General features: G+C 39.2%; 1 protein-coding gene across 1 annotated transcript in view; it reads left to right on the forward strand.

The window, feature by feature from the left end:
• CCDC6 (coiled-coil domain containing 6) overlaps window positions 1–13,814 on the forward strand; it is a 51,505-nt gene extending 37,691 nt beyond the window's left edge. Inside the window, exons 7-9 of the mRNA XM_056494958.1 lie at window positions 2,022–2,122; window positions 5,864–5,988; window positions 8,327–13,814. Coding sequence (XP_056350933.1) covers window positions 2,022–2,122; window positions 5,864–5,988; window positions 8,327–8,518 — 418 coding nt within the window. The 3' untranslated portion in view covers window positions 8,519–13,814. The remainder of the gene's footprint in view (window positions 1–2,021; window positions 2,123–5,863; window positions 5,989–8,326) is intronic.
• Window positions 13,815–25,421: the final 11,607 nt, after the last annotated feature.

Consider the following 25,421-nt stretch of genomic DNA (forward strand, 5'->3'; position numbering starts at 1 on the left):
GAATAATTCCAAGGATTTGCAGTGTAAGTAATAGAAAGCAAAGTGAAGGACAAAGCAGGCGTTAGTAGTTAGCCTGAGAAGACAGAATACTTGTGGAACTATGTGCAGTAATGATTTTAAAATGTCAATTTTTGTCAGCTTACATCTTCCTAATAATGATGGTGGTGGTGGATAAGCTGTCCATTTCTTTCAGTTGCATTCTGTTAGCTGATGATAATTATTGCTTGTAGCTGAGGGTAGATTAAGATGCTTTCTTGAATATAAAAGACACAGCTTTCCCAAAGCCTCTTTCTCCAGAACAGCAATAGCTTTATTTTAATGCTCCATCCTACTTGGAGTAGCAGGGTTACCCCTGAAACCAGGATGCATGTTAATGGGGTGCTGCTGTTCCACATGACCTAAGCCAGGTAGTGGGATGACTTAGAGGAAACGTTTGTGTAGGATACAAGTGGATTAAATCAGAGATTCTGCCTTGCTGGAGCCCACACACTGGTCTGCATTGGAACTTACTGTGTGTTGCAGAGGTATCTTAGTTCAGTTCCACTAATCTTGCCACTGGTACATCTTTTAAAACCTTGTTTATTTAATTAAACCCTAATTCGTTAGTTTGTTAGTTTTCTGTTGTTCTCTATTGCAGCTACCTTTATTACCTATAAAGGTATACATATGTGTTACCTATAAATGTATACAAAGGTTATAAAGGTAACTTTATTACCTGGTCTACCCAAATTTAAACCAACTTTGGTATCACTATGGTGTACTGCCTGTGCTAGGGCATGTGGACTGTTAACTCTGAATATCCTGGTTAAAAACCAGGAAGATGCAGTATCAAAATATGTTTCAAATAGTGTATGGACAGACCTCAAAGTAGTCATTGTGAGTTCCATCAAATAGGAATAATTTTAATGCTGTTCTGTGTCACTGTTTTTTTTATTATCATGGGGAAATAAATGCAGTTACTAAGAATTCCTGAGAATACACTGACAGAAGAGGAGACAAGTAAGAGTCAAAGGGCTGTTAGGTAGCAATTTTGGCCTACTGCTCTGCTGTATCCAGTAAAGAAACACAGCTGAATCTAATAATATAAACCCATGTGCACTGACTTGCAACCACATGGAGAAGGTGAGCAGGGGGGCATCTAAATCTAGATAGTGACTGAAAAATCTAAGTGAGGAGTGCCTGTTCAACCCAACCTGAGACTGCCAGCCTAGTGCTATGGGAAAAAAACAAACCATAAAATCTCTTGAGATAAAAACAAGTGGCAGGTAGGTGCAATTGGTATTATCCTTTGATATAGCACTTGATATCTGTAAAGGAGCTTCACTATAATCAGTGAATGAAGGACAAATAAATATCAATAAAATTGTTATAGGTGGGGGAAAATGCCTTGCCTGCCTCAGGTTCTGATCTGTTCAGTTTATCATAGTGAAGTGTGGGAAGTGTCTTGCAACACACCCTGGAAGTACCTTTAGTGAGATGGTCCTGGGTTGAAAGTGTCTCTCTTCCAGTGGCAGAAGACATGATGAGCAAATGTTTAAATGTTGGGACCAGAGGGATTCAAGTAGGACACAGGACATGTTTTTAATGCTATGGCTAATCAGCTGTTGGAACAAATTATTAGTAGTTTAATGATTTCTTCACCCTTTTTCATGATTTCAGATTAGTACTGAATGCTTTTCTGGAAGATACACTCCAGCCAACCAAGCTTTTGAGTTCAATGTAGAAATTATGTGTGAAGTACAAGAATGTAAAATGGGTCAGATTGGATGACATGGTTTACATCTCTGACCTTAATATATACTATTTAATCATATGCAACTTGTACGGTTTTAACTGCAAATGCCTAAGATAAGTCCAGTTATTTCCATGGAAAATTAAGCCAGTGTCAGCAATGACAAGAGTTCCTGTCATGACTTCCTAATGTGATTCTTATGGGAATTGAAAAAAATCACAGTGAAACATTTAAAACATGGCACATTTTAAAAGGTTTGATCTAATTATTCTTTGCCTTTTTTTGTTAGATATTTTAATGAGATGTCTGCACAAGGATTAAGACCTCGCACTGTGTCCAGTCCTATCCCTTATACACCCTCACCAAGTTCTAGCAGACCTATATCACCTGGTAAATATTTAACCCAGTTTCTAAAATTATTGTATGCATCACATAGTTATGTGCCCTATTAATATATTTAGGTGAGCAGCTTTTCAAAGCTAGTTTGGAGAAAAAAAATCCTGCATCATAAATGCAAGAATAGTTTTGCCTTAGGTGTCTTCTAGTGCAGCATGTTCTTGGATGGTGACCAGATATTCTGTATTTCAGATCTGTGGACAGATATTGAAGATCAGTTAAGTAGCTATCACTTGAACTTTATTTCTTTTTTGCTCTTTTTTCTCTCTTGCTGTCTTTTTTTTTCCCCCTCCCCACAGAAGTTGTGCAACAGGACACAATTCAAATGGATTTCTAGAGTCTGATGAAGAGCTAGTAATGAGACTAATACTGTACTCTGAACCAAAACTTCTTAGAGAAGTTTAACCTTGAACATGTTGGGAAAAAAGTCAATTTCCATTTCTCTTCAGTAGAGAAATGGCTTCTGTACTTCTGATATTTTCTATTATTAAATAGTAGCTATAAAATTAATAATTCCTGTCTCACATGCTTTGTATAACAAAGGCAAACAAACCTTTTCTGAGTTTCTAATTACTGAATATATTTTAAATCAAATGAAATGCATTTGTGTTACTGACACATTTTTTGACTGGAATTTAAAAATCCCTTAAAATTTCACTTGGACATTCATTACAAGTTGTTGGCAGTGGGTGTTACATGGTGTTCACAAGCACCTTGTACATGAAGAAGTGAATTGTGCATGCCTCGCTTTCCCATGTTCACCTCTAAAACCTGCCAGGCAGATGAGATGTGCTCTATGTTGACATAAGGTGGGAATGAGACATTTTATTACACAGGTCTGCTAGAACATATAAAATGTCTTTAGATCCTTTAATTTTCAAGGTTGACTGTGGTTATTCAAAGGACTAGAAATAGTTTTCATCCAGGTGTTGCATGTGTGAAAACCAGCTATGGTCGTCAGCCATGTTATGGTGTTAGAGATGAGCAGTGTGACTGAGTTTTCAGAAGGTTCTTGCATTTCTGAAATGAGCCAAATTACTTGATTTTCAATGTTTTGCAAGGTGTGTTACCAAGAAAATGATACACATTTTCTTATCCCTTTCCTGTAACTGGGTGTGTGGAAGTGTAGTTGTGCCAGCAGCTGCTCTGGAGTAACGACTGGGTGTTCATTCTCTGTGTGCAGCCTTTATTAACAGTACAGTATCCAACTGCAGGTTGGATCTGCAGTCACACAGGGGTTACACCTCTGTGTGGGACAGATTACCTCCTAACTTACAGGCTTGCATCTTACATTACTTAGCAATGCACCCTGTTTAGGTGCTGATGTGTTAGTGCAGGAGAACTCTTGTCAGTTTATTCCTACACTGAGATGAAGTATATTCCTTGTTCCCTGTGGATTTGACTTCCCATCAGTAGTTGATACAAGAGTGAGAATTTTATCCTACAGACAAGGGATGCTGAAACACACTCTGAAGCACAGCTGAAATGATAATTTCTAACAGAGTTTGAGTTTGGAAATTTTGGTATGGTAAATGTTCCAGGCCAGCGTGTCTGCACAGGCAGCTGCATTAATCTCCTTTTCATCCCATAAATTAATATCAGCAGTTGGAAAGTTTCAGACTTCAGAAAAATAGAAGCTGCAGTTTGTTAGAGAATTAATGACATCAGTAGAGCATTTTGTAGAGCTGTCGGGGATAAATGAATGCAGTAATGGATTAAAACAAACATTTTTTGAGGGTATTTTGTGTCTAAAGTAAGATGGTGTCAAAAGTATCAGCAAAGAATAAAAAACACCAGCTGTATGTTGCATCAATTATTTGTATGACTAGGCATATTTCATTCGGGAAATGATGTGCCTTGAGTATATGGAAGCAGAATTTGTAACCAGTTAGAAATACTATAATTTCATGAAGATAGCTGGTTTAATAGATTGGATTCTAGCTTCTGAATCCCAGAGTCTTTTGTGCCTGCATGGCTTGGGACACTACTTTCAAAGGCTCTTTGAAGCTGAGATACTCCTGAGATTTCTAGCACAGTTATCTGTGCTAGAAATCTTCCAGCACTTTGAAGACAGTGTAATTACTGCTACTCCTCGGCAGCTGGGGATTAGTAGTTCTAATTACCAGTTAGTCTTCAGTGTAGATGAACTGTTCTGTGCTTTGCCACCAGGCTAAGTTGATGTTTGGGGCTGCAGAGGTGAACTATCCTATGTGCGCTGCTCTGGTTTTGCTTCTTTGGCTGCCATGTAGAAGTGCATTTGTCAAGCTTGTGGAGCTGGATTATTCCAAAGCAGTTCAAAATTGCCGTGTTACAAAGGTGGCTCTGTTTTACCTGTTAGTTCTAGGCTCTTACCTCTGACTGGCTGCCTTGTCACCTCCCTGAACATTGACTTGTTTCTATCCTTGTGCTCTTACAAAAGCAGTTAAATATAACATGTGCTCTGCAGATAATGAGATCGTGTAGTCAAAAGGCAGATTAATTTTGTTGTTACTCTGACTCTGCAGTGGCAGGGATTCCATGGGAATAACCCGTAATTTGCGCCAGACATATATTGGTAATGTAACAGAATCAAACAGAATTGAAGGAAGCAAAGCGAGTCTATTTGTTTATTTGGCTTTGTTAGTGATCTGAGGCTTATTCTGTTTTCTCCTTGAGATCTTGTCTCATCTCTTGTAGACAGAAACACAGGTGTGTGCAGACAGGGATGATGCTGGGTGTTGCTGCAGGGATATTGTTCTGGATTGGTTTGGTGTTAAAGTGTGAAAACTCTTAAATCCAGTGTGGTGTTCTAAAAGTCTGATAGGCCTTCAGAAATGTTTTTTGGTCATTATTCTCCAAAGCAGTTGCTTGAATCTAATTGTAAACAGCTGAGAAAAGTCCTGTCTTGTTCCTTATGATATTTTTGTCAGAAAGCAGAAAGGAGCAAAAGGTTTTGGAAAATGTGCTCTTTTGAGAAACTGTTCAGAACACTTTAAGGTGTGAACTTGAAGCATTTGGCAGTTGCTGTTTCTGTTTTCCTTGGTTTAATAGAGCTATACAGAAACTCTGCATTTTTATAATTGAGTTTTTACAGAAAGGAAATACTTGGATGAAAAAATTAGATATTTGCAGTTTTGAATATTTGACTTTCCTCAATGTAGATAAAACAAGTTGTAATCTTAAATGTTAGTTGCTAGCCTAGTCCAGCTGGTAACATTTCCCAGCATGTTTTAATTTCCCAGCCCCAAAGGTCTTTAAAACGCTGAGGCACAACAGGAGAAAGCCTCAGTGCAGATCTGGTATGCCTTGGAGGAGCCACCTACATCCAGTTTTTTCATTAAACCTCATTGTGACCCAGTCCTAGATGGCTTCTCCAGGCACAACCTGTCTGCTTCTTCAGTCTCTATGTAGTTCAGGGAGCCATTTCCTCTGTGGAGAAATGGCATGCTGAAGAGTAATACTTAACGGACTAGAACTAAGCTACTATGGGAGTCTTACACCATTTATCTTAAGTGAAAAGTTATGTTTAACATTGTATAATGTATGTTTGAAACATATGATAATATGCTACAGGAAAAGAAAATAAATTTGCATCGCACTTCAGTACAATTAATATTTTCTAAATATCTAATCTGCAGCACTTACCAGTTTTTAGACTATCACTGATCCAGAACCAAAAAATCTAAAAAACCCCTTACACTTTAGTTTTTAATATCAAACAAGAATGTTGATGTTACCTTGTTTTAACAATTTTAGGTCTGTCATATGCAAGTCACACAGTTGGTTTCACACCACCAACTTCACTGACTAGAGCTGGAATGTCTTACTACAATTCCCCAGGCCTTCATGTGCAACATATGGGACCATCCCATGGTATTACAGTAAGTATTTAAAGTAGTAAATACTTGTTAAATACTTGTTACCAATATAGTTTGGTTTCTGGAAGTTATGATTGGTTATCCTCAAGCTTTTTTACAAAACATTTTTGTAAATATTTGTTTTTGTCTCCTTACTCCAAGACATCTATTGCTGCTTTCTTCAACCCTGATTTTCCTCTTCACCCCTCAGAAACTGATTCTTTTTGGAGAACCTTGTTTTCTGCAAAAGAATAGGATATATTATCATCTTAAGGACAGTAATAGGTATCATCTTATGGATCAGCAGGCAGGGTATGAAAAGTGATGTTCTAAGCTACTAAGTCTACCCCAGGAAGTAAAAACATTGCTTTCATTTTTCTCCTAGTCTCCACCATCTGACGGATGAGTCATCTGAGGTTGCTTCAAGCTCAGGTTTTCTTCAGGATGACACACAATGCTACCATCATGTCACTGTAACAGGCAGTTAACTCTTATTTTCTATTGTCATTGACAAAGAAGAAAGTTAATATAAACATTTGTTAGGGCAATTTCTTGTACCTTGCAACTGAATTTATTTCCTTTTTACCTGCGATGTTTGGTGCATTTCCGCTTCATCGTGTTTCTTCTAAATATTTGTGGAGTTTAATGAGCAAACAAAGCCTAAATATTAACCATATGGCAAAGTACCTTATGGTGGTTGTATCAAGACCATTTTGATTTTTCTCAACAGGTATGGTAGTATGTGAATATTCATCAAGGTTTTTGCTTATACTTGTTATTCTCAGATATAAAAACATGTTTTAATAGGATTGTTAGTACCTTGCTAAAATATGTCTGCTTCTGGTTTAGGTGGGTGTGCAAAGGTAATTGTTATAATCTCACTGAGCTAAGGTGGGGTGGGTGGGAACACTACAATGGTAGGTAGAACAGAAAGGAAGTTGGAGCTCAGCAGGAAAGTGGAATTCTGGTTGGGGCTCAGCCCATGGCTGTGTGTCTGACATGAGTTAGTCACAGGAATATCTGTACGCTTCTGGAAAACGTGGAAACTAATTTTATAAATGAGTTCGTCAAGGAACTTGCTCTGTTCAGTCTCTGAAATACTACTTTTTCTGAAACTATAAATTAATTGAGTCACTGAAAAAGATCATCTTGAGGACAAAATACTAATTGTTCAGAGAAAGATGTCAACAAGCAGCTCATGGCTTTGTCTCAATACTGATAACAGGTCCCCTTATATTATATGTTTGCAAATGCAGTAAATGTTATTAAGCGTTTCAGAGGCATCAGTCAGTTTTCAAGAATCTCTTATGTTTCACATGTAACTTGAATCTATTGTACATAGTTGTGCAGAAAAATAGATACAATATATTTGATTTGACTAAACTGCAGTTTCATTCTTGACTCTTCATTTTGATTTCCATTACGGAATAAATTTGACTTTACTGGTAGTACATTTGGTACAGAATTGTAATCATGCTTTTCCCCAGAGCTGACCACCTGTGGTTGATTAGTAATTATGGGTAGGTGGTTTATCATGCCGTGAGGTTGTTGATTAATGCTAACCAGATTGGTAAGTAATGAGCCTTTTTGTTTTAAAAGTGCAGAAGTTAGTGTTGTGAAGTATAATTTATGCATATAATGCATTTTTGCATTGCTAACATTAAACATCATCCTCCGCCTCCCACACCCCTCAGTTTGTAAAGATAAAGTGGGGTTTAAATCTTTCTGTTTAAATGTACCAGTTGTTGAAAATATGTAGTTTCTGTCGAAGGTCATCTCTAACAACTGCTTCACTCCTGCAGCTCAAAGGGTAGTAGTATTTTTTTGTTCTCCAAAAAAACATGGTTTTGCTCCAGTGTGTGGTGTAAGAGTCTTTCTGAGAGCTAGAAATTCTGGGCAGACTCTGATACTCAAAACTTTCCTACCCACGCTCAAGTACCACATATGGTAGCTCATGTGCCAGCAGCATGAAGTTAATGGTTCATCAGCAGCTCTAGTCAGGCAGGCACAGCTGGGAGGTGCTGTGCCTGCAGCATCTCATTTCTTTGTAGGTTGCTGGTCATCATGGGTAAACATTTCTGCAGGACATGTCTTGTGTTCATTTCCTGCAAGCTGACAGGAAGGAATGCATGTTCTCTTTGATGTCAAGAGTACTTCCCGTTTCCTTTGCTACTCCATTTCAGAGGAACATTTATTTTATGTAAAAGTTGTATTGTGACTCCTGCAATGCTTTGAAATTTCTTCTTCCCACATAATTGTTCAGACTTCTTGTGATTTTCTTTTTCCTTTGCCAAAATTAGAGGATTTGCACCTAACGTTGTTCAGGAGTGTGTTAAACATAATTTCAATATTTGTTCTGCAGAGGCCTTCACCACGAAGAAGTAACAGCCCTGACAAATTTAAACGTCCCACTCCTCCTCCTTCTCCAAACACGCAGACCCCAGTGCAGCCACCTCCGCCACCACCTCCACCACCTGTGCAACCTCCGGGCCAACCCACAGCATCGCAGGCAGCCAATTTTCAACATTCAGTGCATCCCTCCTCTCAGCCTTAGTGCATGTGCTCAGCAGTCTCTATGTCTGAAGTGGACTCATAACACGGAGCAGTTTACTAAAAGCCAAAGGCTTACTTGGCATATTTGGATTTGACTTATTTGCACTGAGGTTATATAGGCTTCACTGTTAATTGTGTTGTAAACGTTTGTATAAAATGCAGCCAGTGTTGTGGGTCTACAACACTAACTTAACAAAGTTTTCCATCAGTGTTTACTTGAAATACATGTATGTCCATTCTCTGGCTGGAACATTTGCTACTCTGTTTGGTAATACGGCATTATGTCGTTTTGCTTGGCTCCAAAGCTTCATTTTCCTTGCTTTTAGGTTTGTAAAATTAAAGGGATACCTTTTTATATTTTTTCATGACAATTTGCAGAAAATGGAAGGCATGATGGGCTACGTGATAAAGTCTGAAATATTACAGTGTTTACCAAGCTTATGGAAGATCACTATGTTTCAGTCATTTACAATATCAGCTTCTAGTGCAAAAGTGAGTCAGACACCCTAATCAGTGCCCAAGACCCAAACTCTCTGGTATTACATAGCAAATGAGCTTAATTCACAGAGAACACATCCATACTTCTCCTGTTTAAAAGCACCTCAAATGTATGGTACAGTCAGAGCTTTACACTGAGGGAACTGGCTTGTTGGAGTCTGTGGAATGTACAATTTGTGGACCTTAAGATTTGATGATGTCACTTGACATTTTTGTTAACCTGTAAGCTGCCCATACCGTGTGCCCTGTCACAGTGACTGTTGGGAAGTGTGGTCCTGCCCACAGGTTACTGAGAGCTGATTCAAGTGTGTGCTCTTGGATTTTTTTGCTGCAGAAGGCGATGTGATTGTAGAGAACAACTGATGCTAATTTCTTTCTTGTTAAAATATATTCATTGTGATTCCCCTGAAGCAAAGTTTGAACAGGTATTTTAAATGTTCAGAAGTCTGTTAGAAAATGAGATGAGCATAGAGGAATACATTGGTGTAACAGCCAAAACTTTGTATTGCTTGGTAGAAACAGAGTACAAGAAAGTAGCACAACATGGCACTAATGAATGCTTATTTAGCAGCCTAAGCCGGTACAATGTATAAAGAAATGTATTCTGAATACATTCTTTCCATTCATTTAGCACAAATAAATTGGTTTCACTTTGCAGTGGAACAAAGTGTCACTTCTTAATATTGACATCCTACTCGGTTATATTTTTCCTGAGGTTCCTGTTGAGTACTGGGGTTTATATATTATTGATGATTTTAAATGGTTTACCTCATATATATGGATATGTGGGCCATGGAAAATGACAAGAGAATGTTTATTTTATGAGAATATGTATCTGGCTATAATCAGAGCAGAACATGAGTAATTTATCTTTTGTTTACAAAAGTTTGTTTGACATGCCTAATGCTTTATTAAGGACATTTTTAAGAAGGAAATACAGCATTCTGGTAGTATACTAATACTTGTACATATTTTGTCATGTTTGCCGCTCACCTATTCAGTCAGAATTGCAAACTGAAAATCTTTATGAAAATAGTGCTCTAAATCGAAGTTGTAAGTTAAAATAATGTTGTAAAATGTTCTGCTTAAGGCGAAATTAGTATTTCTTCACTGTAGCTATGTAGTTTCAGCTCTGAGAGAATTTAGAGAAATTCATATATAGTCTATTACACTTCTTAAACCAATATGGGATCAAGTGCATTATCAAATTACATTACATTAATTATGGTAGTGACTCTCCAGTTGATTTGTAAGATTGTGGCAGACCTAAAATTTGACCACTGCTTCCATCTGAAAATAACTGACCATAGCAGATGCTCAGTTTTCCATAGAGGAAACTCAGCTCTGAGCATTATAATTAAGCAGAGCTCCTGAATCTGTGATAGGATTGCATGGGAGAAAGTGACAGGTAGTCTGAGGTTGGGACTAAGGTCAAGACAGGATCAGCTTAGTTTGTCGCTTGTCCTTTTATAAACATGACACAAAGAAAAAAAAATAGTCTTTATTGAGTAGGATTCCAGCTCAAGTATCCCAGAATTTGAAATGGTGCCCTCCTTTCCGAAGTGCTTTGAGATCCTTGGATGTACGGCTCTGTGGAGGGCAATCTCGTGGTGGTGGTAGCACAAATGTGGGTGGAAAGGGAAGAGCCTTTGATGGTGTTTTAAGGTCTCAAAATGGAAAATTGCCTAGAATAATTTACATTTGAAGCATATTCCAAAACTGAATTTTTATAACGCAAGTTCAGCTGCTGTTATAAAGTGTCTTAGTGAACTCTCCTTACTGTTCCAGTGGGACTGTTACCAGAAGAAAGTAAAGAACTTACAAATGTGTACTAAACCTTGAAAGTGTAAAAAGGCACTAAATTGGCCTTATTGAACTAAGAAAGTTGAACAAACATTTGCTTGCAATCAGAAGTGTTAAACTCTTTTATTTGTAGACTTTTTGAATAAGATGAGAAATTGTGCACAACCATCTCCTAATAAATGTAAATGGATTTTCAGTTTTTCTTGTGAATTATAGTCCTGAATTATGATTCTGCAGCTGTGATTTTATCAGATCTATAGCCTGGAGAAACTCACTTGACAGTGAGGTCGAGCTCACTATGAGGGCTTTGTTTCTCAGAAGCACCTGGGTCATTTTCTGACATCCTTTTCATCACTAATGCCTCTCAGTTGCACACCGCATTGTCACTAGTTGTGTAAGGCCACAGAAGCAATTTTTAGCTGTGTAGAGCATTTTGTGAGCATACCCCTTGACAGCTAAAGATTAAAAAAAATAAAATCTAATTTTCAGCTATTTCAGAAGTGCTTTCCTCTCTGATGATCAAGCAGCTTTCTGTTTGTATTTTCTCTCAAGGGAACTGTCTTGGACACTGGAATGCAGCTGATACTCTGTAGAGCATTAAGAGTTTATTTTGTCCACGATTTGTTCCACAGAAGTTCTTTGGAAGAAGAGGTGGGACTGTTCAGAAGTAGTCTTCCAGCTAAAAGCCAGATAAGACTGTTTTAATTACATGTACTCTTCTGAGAGCATATTCCCAAGGGCAGAAAGTACATCAGAGTTTTTCCAGAAAGTATTAGTGCTTTTCTATTGGCAGTTGCTGTACTGGAGCTGAGCAGAGCAGGATTCCTTTCCTGTTGAAGTATTTTTTTTCAGGAATCCAGCTGCCTGGGTGGAATCCCTGTGCACTTCAGTCAAAAGAAAAGTGCAGACTTGGAAGCAATGAAAATGAGAGAGCTTCCTGGGACCTGTACAAGTTGCACTGCTGAGAAGAGAGTGTATGGACTCTGTATATTGTTAAATAAATGGAAACACTTCATGGAGATAAAAGAGCCTTAAATAGATTGTCAAGTCAAAGAAATAGAGTCTTTCATCCTCAGTATCAATTATTGCTTGCTAAGAGGATGCAGCCAGGACTTTGAGTTTTACAGTGTTTTTTCTGATCCTAATACTTAGTGTTACAAGCAGTACAAATTCTAATGCTGTTCAACTCTTTCTGATGTTTCCTTTTTTTCAGTCATGGCAGTGTATTTCTTTTTCATCCTTGGGAGTCTACAGAGCATGGACAATGCAGAGCATATTTCTCCAGTTCAAGCCATCTCATAAGAAACCAGAAGGTTTATGAGTGTAAGCTATAAAACTATAATACATGCATATGTTACAACAACCTCCTTGAGAGGAAAGATCTCTTGCAGAGGGAGCAAACAGAGCCCCGAAATGCCAAATGAACTGTATGCATAGAGACAATCTGGTTTCCTCAGTTCCCTGAGGATCTGAATTCCTTTTCCAGCCTTTATGTTGTTTTTTTTTTTTTAATTTGGATCAAGGTTCTTAAAATTTTAAATTATTTTAAATTCCATGTCTCACTATAATAAGTACTCAGGATACCTTCATGTTAATTTTGAGTAAAACCCTTAGTCCCAGTACAAGCAGAGTTTGAGTCAATGCCACTTTATAGACAGGAGGAAGTCACTGAATATGCTAGACTGTGGCCTTTACGATGCAGTTGAAGTGGGAATGTGTGCTCATGTAATAATTTATTTTTCTAAGCAGCTGGTTTTGGATTTTAGGTGTGTTCTGAAGAGGATATAAACTGTGGAGTTTGGTGCTGCATTACAGACAGCTGCTGATACTTTAGGGAGAAGAGTGTGCCTGTTCCACTAGTTGGGCTCCAAAGAAAAGTACTACCTCATCTTTCAGCTGGGATGATGTGGCCGCAGGGTCAGCAGAAATGTCATAGCTGTGTTAGATTTTATTCTGCATGTATTACCTGGTTGGGAGTCTTTCCTCAATGGAATGGGGCTCCAGAGATTATAAAGCTTTTGTAGAGAAGGAGTGAAGAGTTAGGACAGATGGCTGAGGACTGAGTTTGTGAAAATTGTGTCCCTGTAGTAAATTGCTGCTCAGAGTGCTCTTTGTCTAGGCCTTGGGATTGCTTGTATTAAAACTGTTTTGTGGGGGGGCTTTCTTCTTTTAATTGTTACTTCCTTTGAAAAAATGCTGTGTTGCAGTTCTTTAAGTTTACGGCTTTGGTATCTAATTGAAAAACAACAATATTAAAAAAAATTACAAAAAGCAATTCCCCTTTCCACAGAAATAGTGGAAATAGTCTTCTGTGCAAAAGTGAGTTTTCTCATGATAAAACTTAATGCTGTATCTATAAATGGAGATGTTTTGTTCTAGTGGTAAAACCTGAGCTGTCCAAGGCACTTTAGTTTGTGATTGCTGACTTTTGTTTTGGCAGGTGTTTCAGATGAAATCTAAGCCTCCTGTGGAGGAAGAAAAAAAATCACCTGACAGCTGTAGACTGTTCCTTTCCTGCAGAAATACAGCAGTTTCCTCAAATGCAAGTGGAACAAGCATCCTTGAGCTTTTCTGAAGCTTGTATTTAATTTCAGTACCTTGATGATTGCTCTTGTATATTTAGAGAATCAATGAAGCCTCATTATCGGTTGGTTGGATGTCTAGCTGGTTGTTCCTATGTTTTTCTGATCCTAGTGAAGGAAGCCTGTTCGAATTTGGATCAAACAATGGCCAAAGTGCACATTTTTTGAGCGTGAATCCAAGTGATGACTTTAAGAGCATTACATTGTGTTGGTGTGGATCAGAGCTTATTGTAAGAACCTCAGATGTGAAGAAGTTGGGTTTTTTAGCTGGTTACATTTTATTCCTGTTCTAGCTGTATTGCTTTTTTGTATATCTCAAGGTGTTTACATATACTTGTAATTGTTACAATGTGTCTGTAATCAAGTTCATCTGTGCCTTCATGCAGACTTCCAATAAACACTTGATTTTTTGTATTTACTTGTATGGACGACTACTGGGTGGATGTATATTTCCTTCTCTGTCACCCTGTCATCACTGGGAAAAAGAGGAAGAAAAATGAGAACTAGGTTTCAGAGAAAGGTTAGTATTTGTCTTTGTTTTTGCAGTCTTTGATTCTGGTTGGGCCATTCTTTGCTGAATGTCTTGAGTGTGTAACCTGGGGAATAACCTGTTCACATAATAAAGTTTGCATAGGAGGTGCTCGTCACTTTGCATTAGGTGAATATTCAAAGTACAATACATGCTTGACTCCCATCAGTTTTGCTTCTGTCTTGGAAGAATGTAGCTATATTTCTTGAGTTATTGTTGTAGGGAAATTCCAGAGTACCTTTCTGAATTAAACATGTCTGCTTAACTTCTCGCAGCTGCCTTCTGTGGGAGCTGAGGGTTGTTTTCTTTGGCCACAGCAAAAGCTGCAGTACTTTTTGTCTTAGTTGCCCTCTTTACCTTGAGGATACTTTTCCTTGGGAGGGTGGAATGGAATAGGAAAATTATAGTGTTTCATCTTTTTACCATTTTTTCTCAGTTCAAAGGAACAGAGATGCATATTTGTACAAACTAACAGAAAAACATCCTACATGTTTTGAGTCAAAAGCTGTACATGGCAGGACAGCTATTTGTCTAGTCTGATATTAACTGTGAGAAGGAGAGAAGGCAAAAAATTTTTCCTTGCCTATGCTAAGGGGTGTGCTGTATATTCTGTAGCTCTAAAAAGAGTGCTTTTGCTATTCCTTTGTAGCAGTAAAGGTCATGGTATCAAGTGCTTCTAGCTTTTCTTGATTTTCTTGTAATCACACCTGATTGTTCAATTAAGTCATTCTTTTAGTAATGGATTCAGTTATTTTTTTAATGAAGATCTGTCTTAAAAAATCTACCATAATTTTTGCTGTTTTGGCATGTTTTCTTACTAAAACCTTAATCTTTTTTTTGCTTAGATTTTAGAGCATGAGCCAGTTGTAAACTTGAGATTGTATACATTTGTGTGAATTCTGTGAGTACTTTGTTGTGCCATCCCTTTTGATGTTTCTGATTTTATCACTTTTTTATTGTGTGCGTTCATTCATCAGCTTAGCACAGAGGTCACCTGTGGCATACTCAGTAGCTTGTCTAAGCATTACTTGCTGTGTCTGGCTGTTTTGCCAAGATTCTGAGTTTAGATCTGAAAGTCTCAGAGGTACTTAAACTTATGCTTATCCTGTATTCAGTGTCTTGAGTGTTGCTAAATTTGTTGGTTGAATCCACTTGTGTCTGTGTTGTTCAGCTGCTGTTCTAGCCTCTCTGTGACTGTAGCTCTGCTCAAGTTAGCACAGGCCTCTGCCTGCAATGGGAAGCATGCTCTTCCATTCTGACCAGTAAAATCCTTGTATTCTGATGGCTTCAAATTCCTGGGGGCCAGGCCATGGGTGTATTTCAGCAAATGCTAACCTGACTGATCCGTGTTGCTCTGCTCTTGGAACACAGGCAGTGTTTCCTAAAAGGCCTTTATTCTCCTCATGCCCCTGCTGCACATGTGGAGCAGGAAGTTCTGTCTGTCCCTGACTGCCACAGCTGGTAGGTCTGTGGACTGGGGGAATGGGCTGATGCTCTCTTTGTGCTTGTCCTTTGTTTTCTGACATTTGTCTGAACAGAAATGAGCCACTTGAGCACTTGAAAAATAGCAGAAAAAGGAAAGATGATGCATGTTGCTGTTTCAAGTTCAGGTTGCCTCGTCCGGTCAATCACCCTTTTAGATGGTTCTTTTTTATTTCTTCCAGTGCTTGTACCCCTTTATAAAAGTAAGCAAGTTCCCAGCATTACAGGGGTTAACCTAGAAGTCCTGATATACTGCTGAGAGTGAGAGAAAGAATGGTGCATTGCACAGCAAGCAATTTTAATAAGCCTAATCCTTCCTGAATGTAGAGGTGCTGGCTTGGATATCAGTCTGTTTCACATGCTTTTGAGACTATTCAAGGTACACAGCACAGCCATCCTACAGAAGCAAGAAGAGATTGAAGTCAGTCCTGTATTTCCCAGATGGAGACTGAAGGTATGTATAAAGACTGTTAGTTCACTTGGATTTAGAAAACAGTAAATACAATTGGAAAGTCTGAGGTGGCAACCTTGAGGCTTTTGAGCCTCAGGGCTGTTATTGAGAGTCATCTCTGTTCCAAATTCTATATATCAGTGAAAATGCTCAACGCCATGTCCCATGCTATTTTCTCTTAAGCCTTGAACATAGCCTGGCATGTGAATTTAATGGAACCAGAACAGTGATCTGTGCGAGTCTCAAAAATCTGCGGTGTGACCATCTGGCATTTTTGGAGCTGAACTTAAGAAGTATACACTACTATCTCCTTTCTCCCTCAGTCCCAATAGTCACACTGGCTTCCCTCCTGTCACTGAAGGGCCCTTGATCTGGTGTGAAAAAGCAGTGTTGTGGGCTGGGCTCTTGCCATGCTGGATCTGGGTGCTTTTTGACAGTGCTGAATGAAACAGGGTGTACTTTTGTAGTGAATTTTAACGCTATTTTGGCTGTCAACAGCAAATATTAAATGTAGAAGCGGTCAAAAAGAAATGTTGCTTTCTGCCTTCAGATGGGAATTTTAGATCTGCTGTGACTTTTTTTCCCATACTTCCTAAAACTCAACCTGATTTTTCTGTACATCTTCAACACTGCTACCTACTCCTGTGTATTTTCTAGCAGGGGAAAGAATTGAGGCTAATAACATGAAGCCGTTTTGCAGTTCAGCAGTGACTGGTACCTGACTTTCTTTGGAATATGGAGATTGCTCATCTGCATCACCAAATTAGGCAAATTGTTTTGCATCACTTGTATGTGAATTTTTGCAGTTGTTTTGATATGAAAAACATTGCATGGTTTTTGGAAAGTGTGAGAAGTGTCCATGGAAGGGATGTGAACGTGGTGAGGATCCTAGAGGGGAGGCCGTACCAGGAGCAGGGCTCAAGTTGCTTGGTCTGTTCAGCCTGGAGAGGAGGAGACTGAGCAGAGACCTCAGTGCAGTCACAGCTCCCTGTGAGGGGAAGAGGAGGGGCAGGCACTGATCTCTGCTCCGTGGTGACAGGGACAGGACTGAGGGAATGGCCTGAAGTTGTGTCAGGGGACACAACTCTTTATCCAGAGGGTGTTTGGGCACTGGAACAGATTCCAAGGGCAGTTGTCAAAGCTCCAAGGACGACAGAGCTCGAGGAGCATTTGGACAGCACTCTTGGGCACGTGGTGTGATTTCTTGTGTGGGGCCAAGAGGTGGACTTAATGATCCTTGTGGGCCCATTTCAACTCAGAATATCCCATTATTCTAATTTTAAATTTTTTTTAAGAACTGCCCGCTGGGTTTTCTTCCCCTTTCAGGGTACCTGCCTGCTGTGGGGCAGTGGCACCATGCTCAGTTGCCCTCAGGGTGGATCTGAAGCTGTGGGATCTGTGGGGGGAGCGGTGTAACAGAGCCTTCCTCCATCCATCCTCGTAGCTGAGAAGGGATAAGGTGGAAACTGGAGCAGACTTGGCAAGAGAGAAATAAAAGTTCTTAAATATGATGAAATCCCCAGCTGCAGTGGTACGTATTTGAAAAATCTGTATTTCCACAGAAACTGTAGCTGGAAATGAGTTTCTGTGGATGAATGATTAAAGTGATTAAGGCTTTTAAACTTAATGTACTTTGTGATGCTTTTGGTCATCAGGACATAATTCTGTATTATTTTAAAACTGTTTAGTCACTTTTCCTGCACATAGATTTTTATACAGCAGACTTGGAAACCAGTAAGGGTTACAAGTTTTATTTAAATTATTTTCTTGGGTTTTGTTTTAACAAGCGTTAGCTGTTTTAGACATACCAAATGAATTAAACCTGTTAAAAATTACTGCATTCCTCACACTATTAAGGAATTCTAGGAATAGTCTGGCTGTTGTCTTAAGTATAAATTAAATACATTTTTTATGCTGTTAGTTTCTGAAGGTAATTGAGAGGCTTCAAGTTAACTCTTTCATATTTTGAAAAGACATTCAGTTTCTTTTAAAAATTTTTGTCTGGACTAAAGCAAGCATCCCACACAATTATGTATATATATATATAGACATCATGTGATGAAATTAATGTCTGAATTAAGAGGGGAATCTATCTTTTTAGATTAAACATTCCAAGAACTTTCCAGAGATGCTCTCAGGAATGCTATGCTCTTGTTCTAGCAGCCTCCCTGATTTAAGGGAGAATTTATAGCAAGAGCAATTAGTGTGAATCAAGCCTGCAGGATAAAGCTTTGGCTTCTCTTTTATGGTGTATTTTAGGAATCCACCTAACTGAAATGGTGGCTCTTTGCATTAAAATTTATGTTAACTATAATTCCAGTTCAAATCTTACCCCTAGATTCTTGGGAACCCATAGTCTTTTTTCAGCAAAAACCTTGCTAAGCTTGTCTGGAGCATAATCTTATTTTTTTTTTCTAGAGATTTGTCTTTTTCCTCTAGGGAAATCTCCATGCATGCACAAATGGGGTTAGATATACCATTAATGTCCTACCAGTTGTTTCAAATAATTAATCATTATGGCAATACATGAAGACAGTTTGGATGCACCAGAGAGATAACAAGGGTGAAGAGAACACAAAGTGAGCAGAATACTTGTCTTCGCATGGCCTAGAGTGAGGGGGACGTTCAGCTTGTTTTCTAACAGAAAAGGAGCCCGATTGCAGTACTTCTGCTGCAGTTAAAGAGCTTGGGTTTTCCAAATACTTGCTCAGTCATTACAGAACTCTCATCCTGATGCTGAAACTATTTCTCAGATTCATGTTTCTGTTAATCGTAAAAAGGCTTTGTTTTCCTGGGTAACTTCTTGGAAGATAGCTTTAAATGAAGCCAGTTTCTTCCCCCCAAAGTACTAATGTTTAATTGATTAGAGTCAGGATGCCTCATAATAGTAAAAAAGTTTGCTCAAGCTTTGATAAATATTTCCAAGGTGAAGCCATAAAATGTTGAATAAACTACACTGTTGGAACTGGTTGTGACTGAGATAGTCTTTCAGGCTACAAAATTCACATCTTGAATAGTTTATACTGGCATGAAAATATATTTAATCCTCTTGCCTTCATTATTTAATTTGGGTGTTTCATTGGGGTGGTTGGGGATTTTTTGGTGGGTTTAGGTTGTTTGGGGTTTTTTATTAACATGATACCAGTTTTATTTGCTTATTACTTGCTTCTCTTACAAGTCTTGTTTTTTGGTCCATACTGCATTTTATGTCATAACATCTTTCCTTTACCAGTGCAGAAGTGCATTTTACAGTTTTAACTTTAATGGTACAAACCTCCTGTAATTTACAGATTATAAGGAACTTGAGAAGGTTCTACTGTCGTCTGCTGCTGACAGTATAACTTCCATACTCACACATGCTTTTCAGCTGTTTCCTTTCTTCCAAATTCTTGGTTTAAAACCTGTTCTGAAAAAAAAAAAACCAAAAAGAGCTCATAATGTTTCCATCTTTCTAACAGCACTGTTATTTGCATTTATGAATTGTCACCTGATCTTACTTAAAATTTATTATTGCAAGGAATCTGTTATGAAATAATTCAGCAAACAGCAGTCAACCTTTGGTAAGTTTTCCAAAACACTTGGATTTTTTGAGGGCTGAAATTAGCACGTACCTAGACATTGTGGGTCAGCTGTTATTCTGGTTCCCATGGATTAAATATCTACAATGAAGTTGTTTTGGACTTAGAAGGGCAGAAATGAGGACTGAATTTTGTTGCAAATTCCAAATGGATGAGTGGGCTGTGAAATTAGCTATGACATCTACACCTTTTTGAAAATGTCACAGTGAATGCTTCCTCCAAGCCTCAGATCTCGGAGTTCAGTGAAAGGCACAGCAACCTTCTTCCCCACAGGGGCAGAAGGAGCCAGGGAACTGTTTCCTGGCAGTTATGCTCTCATACTAAAGTTGCTCACATGGTGCTCAGGCTGTGCTTTCTTCTTCCACAACAAATCCCCAAAAATAGAACAGACACTGAAAGCATGACACTTGCTACAACTTTCCAATCCAAGTTGGCCTAAGGCTGAGGTGGGGGAAGCCTCAACAAAGAGCAAGGATTCAGCAAAGACTTTTTTTGTTTGTTTTTCTCCTCCCGACTGCTCTGCTCAAAGGCAGGGTTCCTGGCTGGTCCTCTCCTGTTTCCAGAGCAGTTACATAATTACTGCACAACTTCAAAGATATGTTAGCGGAAGCCATTAAGGATGTTTTCCATCTCTGGACTGTAGAAACTTAAGGTGGTTTGTCAGCCTAAAGAAGAAAATTTCCCTTGGAGGACAATAATTATCTTCTGCAAATGCAGCTTTAATTCATTGTTGAGATATTCAAATTTGCAATTAATCTTTTAAAATCGGTTTTACTTCAACTCTGTTAACTTGGGTACATCTCCTCTAAGATTATTCTCCTTAGTGGTAGATATATAAAATAATATTTAAGAAAAAACATTTCTGCAACTTGAAACAATGGCATTTCCTATGAAAACCTTAACCTGATGTTTAAGATGCCATCTTATTGCGTCTGAAGTCAGTGCCAATTGGATTCTTGGTCAATTTAAAGTAACTTCCTTTAATGACCATATGGGGAGACAGAAGAAGAGAAAACAGCAATGAGAAAATGGAAGAGGAAATTCAAGTGTCAGTTTGCACAAATTAACTATAGAGGAATGCTTTGTGTGTTAAAAATAAATTGCAAGCCCACGTAGAGATATTTAAAACAAACTTTCTCCAGTGTTCCAACTGTTCCTGAAATGTGCAGGTAAGCACAGAAGGTTCTAATTTTTTTTTGTCAAATGATGCTTTTCTTTGCCTCAGACTCTCAAATAATTTTAATATCCTTGCAGATCCTGTGCTTCATTTTTGGAGGTAATGCCTCTTTTTTAGCTAGTGGAGGGACTTTCCAAATAATCCACGTGAGTCAGTGAGGGAAAAACCTTTCTCTGAGGCAGGCTCGTTCCTAAGAGAAGAATTAGAAAAACTCACTCCAAGCCCTGCCTTAATCCTCCAAAAATCACACCCTATTGCTGAGCCTTTTCCTTTGGTCTCCTGTCACTCTCTGACTTGTGCAGTCCCACAGATCAAGGCAGGAGTGCTTCCTTTCAGGAAGCACCCTGAATTCCTGCTGAAAGTGGTCAGTATTTTGTCTTTAATACATGAGTTAGCTGGGGGAAGAAACCAAACCAAACCAAACACCTATAACAATAGTAGCTTCTCCAAAGCCTTGTGAATCCAAGGTAGAAGCTTTTGCTCTCTATATTAGAGGTGGTAAGTGGGCTAATTGCTAACCAAAAAGCAAAAACTTTTCAGGTTCAGCTGTTGTAATGGGCAAGAGGGTCAAAGCAACCCCTAGCCAGAAACAAATGAGTTCAGGCTGGCCACAAGCATGCTACAAGATTTCTAAAGCAGACCTGTCTGTGCTCACTAGAGTGAGTCACTTGCAAGTTCTCCAGTGACATTGTCTGAATGCCATCTAAATCAGTCACTTAGGGCTCTATTTTTGTGTGCAAGAGCACTGGGTTTTCTAAGATTGAAATCAATGAGCTGGCGGTTCAGCCTCTCTCTTCTGCTCTTGCTGTCATGGTTTTTCTTTTTTTTAGACCTGGAGAAAAGGAGGTTCAGGGAAGACCTCATTGCTCTGAACTTCCTGAAAGAAGGCTGTAGCCAGGTAGAGGTCAGCCTCTTCTTCCATGCATCCAGCAAACAGGAGAGGACATAGACTCAAGCTGTACCAGGGCAGATCCAGCTTAGATATCAAGAGGAATTTCTGCACTGAAAGGATGGTTAAACATTGGAATCTTGGTCTTCCCAGGGGTGTGGTAGAGTTACGATCCATGGAGGTGCTCAGACAATGACTGGATATGGCACTTAGTGCTGTGGTTTGGTTGACATGGTTGTGTTTGGTCAAAGCTTGGGCTCAGTTGTGGAAGTCTTTTCCAGCCTTAATGATTTCATGATTCCAAGGTGGGATTACATGGACTGAAACACGCTGGTAAGAATTTGCCATTTGCTGTCTTGCTCAGATGTGTGATGCACAGACTTTTTCATCCACTGTTCCTGAGCCCAGGAATTCTGTAGGTTAAAGGAAACCAATACACAATAAATGCACTTTGCAGAAGTGGTGTGTTCTCCTTGCCTTATATGTCTTTTCAGCCTGTTGTACCAGGAAGTCTTACGAGCATCTCTTGTGAAATAAGGATAACACCAACTGTCCAAGGCTTAAATGCTGTAAAGAAACTCTTTCTGCCTTGTTCAAATGTTGAATTAATGTTTCAAAATATTGACAGCAGTTATGAAGAGTTATTCATCCTAATGACCATGGTGCTCCCGCGAGCAGGATAAATCTGGTGCCTGACTTGTGCTCAGCAGCAGATGCTCGGTAAAACTGTTAAAATGCCATGGCCATGCTGTGTAAAGAGTGTTATTTGTGCCAAATTTCTGGAGTCTTCATTTAATAGGGAAAAAAACCACAGAGAATGGCAATCAAAGTAAATCCTGATGCTCCCAAAATGGTAGAGGAGTTCTGTAGGGCCTTGTGCATCACCTGCTGTGTAGATATGTGGCATTTGAACTGTCACGTGAGAATAAGGAACCTTCCTTGTCCTGTTTTCAGGTCAGAGATGTAACACAGATTTACCTACTGGACATATGGATTTCTAGTTTTTCTAGTTGTTCCATTACTTGCTGTAATGATTATTGGACAAGCTGGAATACTTCACTTTGAAGTAGATTGCAAGAGTTTTGAAGATAGATCTTGTTCCATAAGGCAGTTGATGGAGGCTGTATGTCAGAGCTAGGTTCAGCTATTACCCTGAGGTTTGGAACCACCCCAAATACTAACCCTGCACAACTCTGCCTCTGGATCAGCACAGGATCACAGCATTGACATTTGGGTTGCAAACTTACTGTAATACAGCATTCTAAGCCTTTTTTCTGGCAATCTTTGCTGTAAGCTCTTTAAGTAGCAGAACCCAAAATCCAAAGAAAGTTTAACATAGTTAAACATTTATGTCTGGTTTACGGTAAAGTTACAGAGGAGTTCCCAAGTTGTTTCAGTGAAGACAGTCTTTTGTGTTTATACTTTTTTGGTAAGGAAGCTCCAATAATTAGTAAACAGACAGTGGTTTCCAGTTCTCTTCACAGTCACTGGGGAGATGATTCACATAAACTTGGAGAGAGTATCACGTTGCAGTGGTAGGATACACTGGATATATTTACATTGTAGTTGTCAGGGTGAGCAGGTTCTCAGATAATTTATTGATGGTAAGTTGTCCAAGCTCTTTGCAAATGCAGGAGTTTCCCAGACCTTGAAACAGAGGGTTCAACACAGCACAGTGTTTATGCTGCAGAATAAAAGGATTGACAACTCAAAGACAGAGCAAGCATTAACAAGGGGAGGGCGGGAATAAGCAGGAAACCACGGTAGGAAAGACAGGATTTCTGAGTGGCAGAACTATGCCCCATACCTGCCCAGCACAGGCTGTTACCTGAACTGTCACATGTGAGCCATTGAAGAGGCCCAAGGAACGTGTCTGCACAGCCCCTTCTTGCCTGTTCTTTGCAAACCATGGTAAGTAAAAGAGCTGAGCCTGAAAGCTGCAGCCCCTTGGTGCGCTTGCTTCTCATCTTGAGAGCTTAGATGGCAAAGTGTGATGCCAACAGCTGGAGATAAGCTTTTCTTAGTTAATACTTCTCTTTGGATGCAGAAACCCACTTACAAACTATTTTTTCAGGAGCTGGTTATGATTGAGCGCTATTGAGGACCTGAGTTTGAATGCAAAGTTTGTCTGTCTTTGCTGAGTAACTCTGCATGTGTCTGCACGAAATGCAGACTAAGGGTGTTTACAGTGGACAAATCTATATTTAAACAAGCCCTGGATGTCAGCTTGACATAAGCTTAAAATAACGTTCTCCCTTTGTGGAATCTTTCTTTCCCTTTGGTCTCTCCACTCACCAAGTTTGTCTTGGTAGTCAAAGGATGTGGGTTTTTTGGGGCTCTTTACAGACATTTGGAGTGATTAATTGTGAACTGCTTTAGCATGTGCTGCATTGCAAACAGATCCATGCATGAACATAACCAGAGAAATGGAGTGTAATTTGGGATCGTGGTCTCAGCCTGTGAGGACCCGACACTAGGCTAAGGGCAGCATTAGAAATAATGCTACATCTGAAGTGGCAGGACTGCATTATACTGACTCAGAAAAAACTGACAGCATTTACATTGAAAGGAGATAGCAATCGAATGAGTTTAGGTTTCTGGCTGTTTCATACTGCTACATTCCTCTCCATTTAATTGACAGAAAATAAATGCCTACCTTGATACTTTAATGTAGTTAAATAAGAGAGGGAAAAGCTAACTCAGGTCTATTAAATGAACTTAGTACTCAAGCAAGATGAAAAGATGTCTGTATACTCTGCAGAGTCTCACAGGAATGCATTGTGCTGCTTCGTGCCCTGGTAAATGTGTGCCATTAAACTTCAGTACCCACTGTTGGAAGAAACAGATGAATTTTCTGCAGGGAGTAAGCAAACACTACTTCTGGGGAGCCATCTCCAGGACTGATGCTCTACCTGGTGACCACCTCAACAGAAATACTTGCCTTTGATTTGTTGAGATTGCAAATGTGGGCCAAACTTCAGATGACTTCAGCTCCAGTTTTTACGACGACTAAAAGCTACCCATGGGGAGAGAGCCTGAGGATTTCTGGAGCATTTGGCTGTCACAGTAGTGAATGGTTTGAGTCCCACTGGAGCATCAGCAGCATGTGAAGTTGGTAACAGGCCCCTCCTTGTCATGTGCTCAACAGGGAGAAGCTGGAGACAATTCTGTGTTAAACAAATGAGTTGTTATTTTCTTGTAGGATGTTCTTTAATTCCTTTCAGCCACCTCACTGTGCCCTCTGCCACTGATCTGATTACTGCAGCCTTCACTGGAGTTTGGGACATTCTGAGATTCGCCTTGTTTCTGATCACAATCTTTTGAACAGTACTAAGGATCCAGTTCCCTATTTTCTGTCCATCCACTGCTGAAAGTGAAAATATATTTAACCATTTTGGATCATATTCTTCCCGTGGTCACTCTAGCCCATTAAAGCATGAAGCTGATACAAAATAGAACTCAGAAAAGAGATCTGATATTCCAGATTAAGAACAAAAAAGCAGATATAGCATAAACCAGTTTGCCTCCCTCTAGTTAAACAAGCACTTTATGTGCCCTAAATACAATAGCTCAGAAAGGGGTGTGACAGTAGGAAAAGGAAAAGGCAAGTTACTTAGTTATTTTCTGGAAAAAAAAAAATTATTTATATGTTGTGATTTCTTTTAATATGGTGGTATTTTTGCTGTCATCTGGTAACCATACATACTCTTATATACAAGATTTGCTGTCATTATGAGACAGCTCTGACTCTTGCCTTTCTCTGTAAGGAATCTTCTGATCTCTAAAGAAGATGTAATCTTTTTCCTAAAACAGTGACTGCATTCTTGAGCTGTGCCAGTATGACAATGCACCATCTTAAATGGGGATTAGCTTCACTGTGAGGGGCATATGACAGGATCAGGAAAGGGAAGTTGG

Source organism: Oenanthe melanoleuca, chromosome 6 (assembly GCF_029582105.1).
Source record: "Oenanthe melanoleuca isolate GR-GAL-2019-014 chromosome 6, OMel1.0, whole genome shotgun sequence".
In the NCBI taxonomy this organism is placed as follows: Eukaryota; Metazoa; Chordata; class Aves; order Passeriformes; family Muscicapidae; genus Oenanthe; species Oenanthe melanoleuca.